At 40.1% G+C, this 11,098-nt stretch overlaps 1 protein-coding gene across 1 annotated transcript; it reads right to left on the reverse strand.

Annotated features, from left to right (window-relative positions):
- Positions 1 to 1,661: 1,661 nt before the first annotated feature.
- LOC129117570 (inhibitor of apoptosis protein-like) lies at positions 1,662 to 11,098 on the reverse strand. Its single transcript, XM_054628313.2, has 9 exons — positions 10,961 to 11,098; positions 7,558 to 9,636; positions 7,350 to 7,449; positions 6,060 to 6,138; positions 5,458 to 5,506; positions 4,272 to 4,514; positions 2,878 to 3,132; positions 2,683 to 2,724; positions 1,662 to 1,856 (listed from the first exon to the last, which is right to left on the reverse strand). The coding sequence occupies exons 2-9, from the start codon at positions 8,429 to 8,431 to the stop codon at positions 1,663 to 1,665; spliced, it is 1,836 nt and encodes a 611-aa protein (XP_054484288.1). The 5' UTR covers positions 8,432 to 9,636; positions 10,961 to 11,098; the 3' UTR covers position 1,662.

Consider the following 11,098-nt stretch of genomic DNA (forward strand, 5'->3'; position numbering starts at 1 on the left):
CTCTTCAGGTGAACCTGGCCTCCCCAGCTCCCCTTGCAGGTTCATCATAATCTGTCAAAAGTACACTTGGTTCTAATAATACTAATTTCTCACCTGGAACAAATTAATGAAAGTTCAAGTCCTGAGCTTTCTTACTTAAAACGTTGTCAAAGGTTGTGAAAACTTGTTGCACAAGAGCTTTTAGAGGCATTTCAAAACCAGAAAAGTGCATGAATCAAAGCTGTTTAAAACTCTATGCTAGGTTTGAAACATTTACTTTTTTAGTAATAAAAATAAGTGGAAGATATGTACATGTAATAAAGCTGAACAAAAGTCTGCATTTGAAAGAATTACAGCAAGCCAATCTACAGGTAAAGAATCCAGGTCTGGACTGAAGACTCTATTATCCCCAAACACTGTTATCCACAGTCAGGCTCTAAGTGTGGGCAACTGTGGACTGAAGATGACTGACTTTAAATGAGAGCCAGACACCCTGACTCCACCACTGCAGGACCTGTTGCCATTAACCTGGCAGCATTCTTCCAGTGACTGACATGAATCCTTGCAAACTCTTTATGAACACCTCTCTTTGGAGGTATCCACCATGCAAGTTGAGGGATAAAAAGCTGAAAAAGGTAATGAGTCAACCAGTAAGGGAATAGGAGCTCCCAAAGTATCAGCTTACAAAACAAAATCCAAGACTGCAGAGGTGCCTGGGAGATCCTATTATTTAACTGCACAATCCCTATAAAGTTCCAAACACAGAAAAGTAGCTTTTACATTTAATCCCTAGCACAGACTGTATAGCTACTCTCGATCTCTTCCATAAGGTCATGAGGACCAGGATTTCTGTCATTTGAAAAATCAAGTCAGAAGGAAGTACCAGATGCTGTTGCAGTTTTGGGGGGAAACTATTTGTTTTTAAATAAAGAGGAAATCACCAAACATCAGAGAAGTTCACTTCTCTGTTCAAAAATGAAAGAAAGACAAATGGAATTAAGTTTTATTGTACTTTTACAGGCAAACAACCCCAAACTTTTGTCAGGAAAAGACAGCTTTCTAATCATTGCAGTCTAAAGAGAAAAGTTAACAATGGCAACAGAGTAAACAAACCCAAGTTTGAGAAATAGAAATATTTTAATTCAGTCTTCATAAAAATTATTACTACACAAGTATCAAGACATGAATAAACTTTTAGAACTCCTGCTGTTCCTGCAACAGTTATCCTCTTTTCTCCTTAAGTCGAGAAGAAAGCCAAACCAGAAGTAGCTGAAGTTAATTAACATTAACTATTAATAATAGCAATTTTAGTACATTTCCTCGCATCCACATGGAGGAAACTCAAGTGTTATGCAAAGCTCCATTTTAGGAACTTAACCAAAAACTTCTTTGAATAAAAGTGACACTAGTGAAACTACTTTCCCTACTCAGAAAGGAATGCCACAAAAACCTCACCCTAATATTGAGTTAGTTTTATGAACTAACTATGAATCTTTGGCACCGAAGGCCTACTATATATAATCATAGACACATCATAATGAGGATACACTTTACTATCACAAAACTTTGCTAGGTAGTTGATTAATCCTCTTCTGTACCACAATTTTCCATTCTTAAGATACTGCTGTGTTAAGCTTCAACAGCTGGAGGATGACAGAACAAAGACTTTGCAAATTTCCCTCTTTACGAAAGAAATGTCCGGACTGTGCCTTTTATTGTCCCCCTGCAAATTGGGCATTTCCTAAGGGATGGTGCACATTCTTTGCACACCACTAAGTGACCACATGGAATAAAAACAATAGAAACTTCTTTGTCCATGCAAACTTTACATGTTCTTTCCTCTTGCAATCTTCTTAATTGTTCTTCCATAGGTAAACCTGGAAAAAAATAGTTAAATTTTTGTCAGCCTCAACATATATGAATAGATCAAAATGAATTTATTTAGAGTGTAACCATGCCCCTTTTCACCTTTTATTTCCCTACCTGTAATGACTAAATATAAATGGCAGTGAGCATTTTTAGAGCTCAGAAAGTGGCATGCAAGGAACTAATCTGTACTTGCCAGTTCTGTGAGATGATGGACAGCCCAGGGGTTGGAGGCCAACCAGTGTTTGCATTTTAGCAAATATTATACTTTTTTTGGTTGGATATCAGAAACACAAACACAGCCTGACTGGTGGAAGTAGGCTCTATCCAGGCTTGTATACTTTTCTGCAGTTTATTAACAGATTAAACTGCAGGACCACAGCAAACTCAATCTCATGTCTGACAAGTTTTTATCTACACACCTGTTGGTCAAGCTAGATCTCAGGACACCTATACCCACTCTGGAAAAGCAGAGATGATATCTCTTCTGAAATGCTAACCAACTATTCATTCTCCAGTCTTTACCAAATGCCTGAATGCTTCCATCAGGACCAAGTCCAGCACGTGCTTCTAGAATTATTGAGCTCCAGAAAGCTCTACATCCTGTGATGTGCAAAAGCATGAGCAAGGCACAGGATACAGCTTAGAGCTGATAGACTTACTTGCAAGTATGCATATGCACTTAACTTTTGGTTAACTTTTTCAGTCTATATTACTAAAGTAGAATTAGAAAGAGGGTGAAGCACCAAACCTTCTTCTTAACCAAAGTAATTTTCTTTTTTATGTTAGCTGTTTGTTCTACAACAGTCTAAGATAAGAAGGTAGAATTTAAGGTACCTGAAACATCTTCTGTGGGAACATACTTGATGGTCTTCTCCACTAGAATAAAAGAAAAAAAATCCTTATCATTTAACTAATCTATGTTCAGACAGCATCTGTTTGTTTCTTTTTCTTTAGACTGTTGTGAGAGCACTGGTAAGACTTTTATAAAAGGATATCCTTTAAAAACAAAAGGAAACCAGAGAGACATACCAAATAAATCCTTGTAAAGCACAGGGTCACAATCTCGTAGACAGTTCCTGAAGATGCTGGCTGCTTCATTTCCTTTAACTAAAATTGTATCTATCAGTTCCCTTGCCTGCAATGGTATCTGAGTCTTCTGCTTAATAACATCATGCTCAAGTTCTGTTATCACTTTAGCTGATAGTAAACTGCCAAGGATCGGGAGTACACATGTTAAACGCTGGAATAAAGCCATTCGATTCTTCTGGATCAAGTACAAATCATCTGGAACATAAGGGGGAATTAGATAAGAGAATTAGGAATACACTACTCCAAGTTGCACTTCTGTTTAACAATAATTGATACATTCTTTAAACTCTACTTGCAATGTTTGCTTGTTACACATCATTAATAAAACACTCAGCAAGTTTTAGTGGTATTCACGTAATGAACAGGCTTAAGGAAACCACATACAAGCAGCTTCTGAGCCACTTCCTGCTCCCATCTCTAGGTTAAATGATCAGAGAGGATCTTGTGTAACTCTGTATTAGTGAGATTTACACTCTCTGGACGATTGCAAAGAAAAAACTAACAGCAATGCTAACCCATTGACATGCCAGAGGTTGACTTTTGTCCGTGCTAGGCTGTAAATAAAAGAAAGCTCTTCTGTGAAGTGTCCAACACAATTACGTACAAGAAAACCAGAAGTACAGCACAACCAGACTCTGGAGACTATTTTAATCCTCTACCACAAACAAGAACAAGAAAATTTCCAGTAGGATTATAATTCTGAATCCATCTATGTTTTTTTGAGAGAAATACAACTAGGAAAGAAGCATCCTTAATTCCATTTATAATTGAGAAGTTTCATTATGCTTCACAGACTCAAAATCAGAACGATTTCTTCAGGCTTCAAAATTTACGTGGCATTGAAACAACAGGAAATGTTAAAGACACATCAAATAAACAAACTGCTGACATACATGGGCTGAGTCAGACAGAAAAGCAGATCTTTGGCCATCTTACAAAATCTGAATTTGTAAACTTTATGGCCTATCCTTAGGAGCTGGATATGGTGACTTACTGATTCAAGCAGCTTAAAGAGCAGGCAAATTTGGATAAAAAATAGTAGTGTACCAAGTGTTTCATTAACAGCAGTATAAAGACACACAAATGAAAAAAAAATGGCATTGGAAAGAAGAGATGATTCTGAACCCTAGGCTTCTGGTATGAACCATTCTCCTAAAAGGGAATGAAACAATTCTCAGACTGCTGGTTCCATACAGATATCCTGACCAATGCTTTTAGAGAAGTTGATCCTGGCAGCAATTAAATTAAATCACTTAGTGCATAAAAAAAAGTATAAAAACTATATATATTACTAACTGCTTCAGATTTCACTTTCATTTATGCCTGATGCCTACCTGATGCCACTTCTTCCAACTGCTTTTCTTTCTCTTCTTCAATCTTCTCATCTTCAGCCGTGAGTAGATCAGACACAAGATCATTAACAGTCTTGTAGTTTTCTCCAGTGGCCAAGATTTTACTTTGCACTGTTTGCTTAATTAGCCTTCTACTGAATCCCATCTCCAAGGCAGCTTTAACCACAGGTGTGTTCATCATGATTGCATCTTCTGAATGGCTCTCTCCAGGTTCAAAACGAATAACTAATCAAAAAGAAAAATCCTCATGTATAATATAAAGAATAAAATATCCATACAACCCCAGAAGTCAGACACATCAACATTACCTACACACATGAACACTGAGCAGTAAAAAGTTTCAAGTGTTTAAGAAGAATTTTTTTTAAGTAGTTTTAAAAATGGAAGCCATGGATTGAATCCAACATAAACATCAATCCATGTCGGGCCTTTGTTAAAACCTAGGTTAATCCAGAGAAACCACTAAGAATTCCATTGTGTCCTAGCAGCTTTTTTTATACTTAGTTATTTCTAACTTCAGCCTTGAAAAATGGCCTGCGGGTGTGCCAGGGGTGGGGGAGGGAAGTCAGAGTTTATAGTACAAACAATCGCTCTATTCCAACTCCTGATCAGTAATTTGCATTCAATTTAGTAAACACCAGACACATGGGATTCTGAGTCATTGTTCTCAGTCAGCAGGGACTAGGACAGCATAAACCCCCAGAGGGTGAGTGGGTTTTTCCACCATAACTAGAGTCCAGCCTAGAAAGACTTCACTGTATCAGCTTGTCCTACCTTCTTCCTTAACATCTGCTGCTCAGCTCAGAGCATTTACCTATTTATGTGCCTAGAGACAGAATTGCATAACTGCATAGCCATGACACCCTCTAGCAACTGTCCCACCAAGCTCAAACATTTGCTTTGCTTAACTCAACACTGAAATGAAAAAAAACCAGCAACCAAGTGTGCAAACCCAAAAATTTCAATATGAGCTGCTAGTATGAAAATAAGGAAAATGAAAAACAAGATCTCTTAGAGGTGTTTCCTTGGAGCTTGTCAACACAACATCAAAATTATTAAACTTTTAGGAAACAAATCTAAGAATTGGCTATGCAAAGCTAACTCACTTAGCAATCATTAAGTTTGCAAAATGCTGAGGGAGTTTAAAAACATGCTTTAATATACATACTTGGAGGATCAAGGTTTTCATCTACAGGCGGATCAGAAGTTGACAAGAGCTGTAGAACACAAGAGAAGTATGTTAGTACTGAAGTATTGCTCTTCCCTCTATGTACCTCTCTAACATATTGTTTGTCACCAATCCTGCTAAGCTTCCTACCCATTAGATATTTCACCTGCAGTTACACAAGTGCAAATCTGTGCAACTGTATAATCAACACAAAGCTAGTGCTGACCACTTCCATGGAGTCTGGCTACTCTTGCCATAAGAATTACAAATAGAAACAATTCACATTGTCAGTGCCTGATTTCTGAAATAACAACTACTGATCTGCACTGTTCAGTGTATAATCAGAATTTCCCTCTGCTAACACAAAGGAGCTCACTGCCTCATAGGACTCTCCATAAGTAATCTGTAGAGGTTAAACTCTGCAAGTCCAAGAGTAGCCATGGTTCAGCACTAGCTTCTTTTATGTGGCCATGAAGAGCTTTTATGATGTTAGAAACCCAGGAGAAACATACACAGGAATAAGGCACAAGAATGAACTCAAGGAAAGAACATAGCACTGTTCAACAAAGGAAAACCAAAGTTACAGGACAGTAAAAGTTTACCTGTTCAAGGAGATGGGGGAATCTGGCCTGAATTTGATCTACAAACTCTCTTCCTTTTACACGAAGCAGATACTCACACCTGAAACATTGACAAAAGTGAATCAAATCATATTTCCTACCTGCCATAGGAAAAAAAAATATAGAAGAACGAACAAGTTTAAACCCAGTGTTAGTTAAATACATTTCCTTCAGAAGAGAAAGAATACTCTTAATTGGAAGCTTGGTGCAGCCTAGTGTCCAATGACACTTAGATAAAGTTTTTCCATGACATCCAGCTGTCAGTAGGCTTATGTATATAAATGCAGCAGCTTTACATTCTGCTGCCACTTGTGATCAAAATGGCAAGTCATGAGAAGCGACACTGTGTCAGAATCACTACCAAGTGCAGTGATAAACTGTTTCTATCTTGCATCTCACCATTCTTATCTCCTACTGAAATCATTCAAAAGAAAGAATTTAGCAAAATATAACACCATTATCAAAGCCAGATCTACTTCACTAATACAGGTTTATCTCTTATGTACATTTACTGACAGGCTTAACACAGTAAGAAACAACAGTGACATTTAGCCCTACATACATCATATAGTCCAGCAGTAGCTGATAAATTGCTCATGAAAGCCTAGCTGGAGATCTACAATGAGAAGAACTATTATTAGCTTTCCTGAAATTAAGTGCAGCTATTTCTGTAATGGAGGTGGTGATTTCCATGGACATAGATAGCAATTAGGTCTGAAATTGCCATTTAATTATAGGTGACATTAAAAAGTTATTTCTGTCCTTTTTCCAGTAGAGACATACTAAAGAGCCACTGAAACTTTCTTCACAAGCTCGTCCACATGTAGGAAGCGAAACTGCACAAGCAGAAAAACTGGTTCAAGAGTATTCAGCACGGGCACAAAACCAGAACCAATGAATTAAACATTCCTTCTTCTTCATTCCTCAGCAGCCTTTGCTCCCCTCAATCAGCTCACTGACTGCTTCTCTTACAGAGAAAAGTGTGCTCATTAACAATGCAGTCTCACTTTCTGTTAGTGATCTGGGGATGCAGACAGTTTTTAATAATGAAGGGGAAAGCATTATATGCCATGGTTAATGAAGAAATGTTTTAATTATACCCACCTACACACTTCAGAGCTTTTAGACATACATGCGATACACACATCCAAATGAAAGAGTGAATCTGTACATCAAATAAAGTTAAACAAAACTATTAAGTGCAGTACATATCTGCCAAAATTAAAATATTTAGAGATATAAACAAATTATGATAAAGATTTTGCAAGTTACCTTGGAAACCATTTTGCATGCTCAATCCATGGATCATCTCCAGATTCCCAGCACCTTAACCCGCCATCACAGCAAAAACATTTCACATCATCATTGCGACCTTAAAAAAAAACAAGGCAAAATATCTAGCAAACCTTGACACAACTTACTTGAAAGTAAATGCTGACATAGCAGTATGAATAAAACTGGAGAAGTCTGGGTTTCTTACCTACGTAGTAAAAGCCAGCATCTGCAAGCTGTTCAGGCTGAACTGGAATTCTGGTTGGCCAATTTATGAATGTTTTAACACGTGCTTCATGGGTCTGCATGCTCACATTTGAAACATTGAAACTCTGCTGGTCTCGGATAAGGTTTTCCACAAAAGGGCAGTTGGGATAGTGTCTCCGATGCTCTGACACAGCATTATCTTTTGGTTCCCAATTACACAGCTGACCACCACAGGTAAAACAAGCAACTTTGTCTGCTGTCCCCAGGTAATAAAGTCCAGCCTTTGCCAGATCAGTGGGTGAGAGAAACGTCAGTGGCCATGACTGAAAGGTGCGTAGCCTAGCATCTTCTGTCCTCATAGAATGATTGTGAAGCTTAGGGCTCAAGAATGGAAGGTCTTCAGCTGCCCTAGTAGTTACTGGGTCTTGAGGAAAACTGGAAAATGAGCCACTGAAATATCCAACCTGCTCTAGACTTGGAGAAAGTGCTATGGAACGTAGAGACGGTGGGAGACTGTTTGCAGCTGAGTGTGGAAAGGCAGAACGAGATGACAGTCCAACGTTGTTAACTGAAAGCATTCTTTGAACAAAAGTGCAGCTAGGATACAGCTGCTTATGTTTTTCCATAGCATTATCTCCTGGCTGCCAGTTATCCAGTGTTAAGCCACAACTGAAGCACTTAACTTTATCTTGCACGCCCATGTAATAAAACCCAGCCCGGGCAAGGCTGCGCTCAGACACCGGCGTGTTCATGGGGAAGGTGGAGAAGGTTGACATTCTGTAGAGCTCACAGGACAGGTCATACTTCAGTTCATCACGAGGAGCACTCTGCCTCATGATGCTAGCCAAGAAAGGGCTATCTTCCACTATGTTCATAATGGACTGTTTTGGGAAAAATGGGACAAGTCTTCCTCTGGGAGGTAGTTGTGTGCATTAAAGGCAATTTGGAACAACCCCCACGTGTACAAAAGCAATAAATACTTCACAGTGTAACTTCAAATGTGCATGTGAATAGAACTGACCTCATGATTTAGCAGCCTATAAACATTTGGCAAGTTCTTGTACCTTAGTTTAGCAACTACTTTCAGTGCAAAAGCTTTCCCATCCATTTTACCAATTGAAGAAAGCATGTTGAAAAGCAATTTCCATTGACTAATATAAGCATCACATCCTTTACTTCTTCTGTATATCTGGGAGACCAGTAACAATTTGTCAGGGTCGTGGAGGTCAGATCAAAAGAGGAAAAAACACAAGTGGGTTTATCAAAATCCTTTGTCAATAAAGAAACTAAATTGGGGGGCAATTAAAAGAACAGTGTTCTCATCCAGAACATATGTTAGGTGATTTAAGGACAAGACTTCACCCTAGACAGCTGATAAATATGTAGCTTATACACACACACAAAGATTTTAGTTTGTAAAACCTCACTGGGAGACTAAAAAGAAGGGTTTATCAAGTTCAAAGGGCACACAAAAAATAGAGACCCTGAACTGATGGTACTAAACTGATCTTAGTAGATTTGCTACTACTGAACTCCAAAAAAAACACCTCTTAAGTTCTGTATATTGTTGTAACAAGGTCTTAAGACTAAAGAAGTTAGTTTATACTCAACTTCACACGTATAGAATATTCAGGTATTAGAGAAACAAATCCTACACACTGTCTCAGACAAGGATGAACTCTCTTTATTAACAAACCTGGGACAGGTTTGTCTACAAGTCAGCACTGAATTAACAGAGCACTTCAGTTTTAACCTGGTGCCTTAGTTACAAGAACAGAGTTATCAAATTTAACATTAATTAATTGCCTTGTGTTGAGACATTCTGATGCTTTATACTGTTGAGTTAAGCTTGGCCTGTATGCCATGTTTATGGCATACAGAAGCAAACAGAACTCTCAGATTTAAAAAAAAAGTATTTGATGCCTTAGTTTCTTTATTTCTGCACAGAACTACCTCCCAGAGGTAAGACTGAAGTCCCTTCTAAGGTGCCTACGCCTCCATATTGGTACTGACTGTCCTCAAGAAGAAATTGTAAGTATCTGTAGTTTAAATCATTCAAATTTTTGTGGCAGAACAAGACCTGTAAGGAAGAAAAAGAGTGTTTTAAAATACACAATGATGAGGTGCATGCAATGTCTATGCAAACAACAACTACACAAACTGAAACAGCACAAGCTTTTTGCAATTATAGAATGTTAAGGGCTTAAAGATCATCTAGTCCCAACCCTCTTGCCATGGGCAGGGACATCTTCTAGTAGACCAGGCTGCTCAGAGCCACATCCAACCTGGCCATGAACTTTGCCACTATTGGGGTGTCCACAACCTCTCTGGGAAACCTGTTCCAGTGTCTCATGACTCTCACAGTAAAGAATTCCTTCCTAATATCTAGCATCAATTTCCTCTCTTTCAGTTTGTACCCATTACTGCTTATCCTGTCACTACAGTTCCTGACCAAGAGCCCCTCTCTGGCTTCCCGGCAGACCTTCAGACACTGGCAGGTTGCTATGAGGTCTCCATGCAACCTTCTCTTCTCCATGCTGAACAGCCTCAAGCTCCTCTGCCAGTCTAACGTCAGCTAGAAAGTTTCAGGGAGTCAGCTTCACATGCTGTGACACGGAGTGATTTCACACACTTCATTTCCCTGTTATTGACCCATATGCAAAACTGTTTCACTCACAAGCAGAATTTTTTGGCAGATGGATTAATCAGGCTACTTAATCACAAGCTGTATTACTAAAGGTAAGATCCCATACTAAAGAAGTTGTATCCATTTAAATTGGTTTAAGCTTGTAGATTCCCAAACAATGAAGACACAGTTTTATAACACTGACGTAAAGAGTACTAGATTTTCTTATTTAGGTAAATCCAATTATATTTGAAGCAAGGACATCGGCAAAACTGAACTTCCCCAAAAATTCAAGGAAGGGCAAGCACAAAGTTCAAAGGGTTTTTATATATGTAGCTATGAATAAATATAAAATTAGATATTTAGCAGTCTGGTCGATCGGCTTTCAAACAGTTTTTCCAGGAACGACTCAGTCATGATGACACAGCACTGCAGAAATATCCCCCTGCGCTAAGGCACCAGATCCTGAGCACCAGACCCCGCACGGCGGGGCCTGAGCGCGGCCCCAGCCCCGGCAGCGACAGCCCCGCGTTCCACGTCCCGCCCCGGTTCCCGGGCCTCGCTCTCCGCTCCCTCTCCTCCCACGCTCCCCGAGTGGGTTCCAGGGGGCAGCCGCGCTCCCAACCAGCGCCGGGGTCACAGCCCGGGGCCCCACAGCTCCCTCAGCCCCCGCCGGCGACGCCAGACCGGGCACAGGCCCGGAGCACAGGTGCCCCACCCGCCCCGGCAGCCGCGCCCCAGCCCGGTCGTACCCACAGCACCCCCGCCCGGTACTCACAGCCTCCGAGCAAGCCCCCACAGCGGGCCCCAGCAAGGCCCAGCCTATATGCGGGGCCTGGCAGAGCGCGGGGGAGAGGAGCCAGCCCCGCCGGCACCGCCCTCCCCCTCGGGGCTCGCCCGGGCGCAGGCACCGCCT

Source organism: Agelaius phoeniceus, chromosome 2 (genome assembly GCF_051311805.1).
Source record: "Agelaius phoeniceus isolate bAgePho1 chromosome 2, bAgePho1.hap1, whole genome shotgun sequence".
In the NCBI taxonomy this organism is placed as follows: domain Eukaryota; kingdom Metazoa; phylum Chordata; class Aves; order Passeriformes; family Icteridae; genus Agelaius; species Agelaius phoeniceus.

Excerpts from the sequence above, each read along its gene's own strand:
- LOC129117570 (XM_054628313.2), bottom strand. The coding sequence starts at position 8,431 with ATGAACATAGTGGAAGATAGCCCTTTCTTGGCTAGCATCATGAGGCAG. Across the intron at positions 6,139-7,349 it reads CATGCAAAATGGTTTCCAAG|GTGTGAGTATCTGCTTCGTG; the intron begins GTAACTTGCAAA and ends TCAATGTTTCAG. Across the intron at positions 5,507-6,059 it reads TCCCCCATCTCCTTGAACAG|CTCTTGTCAACTTCTGATCC; the intron begins GTAAACTTTTAC and ends TGTGTTCTACAG.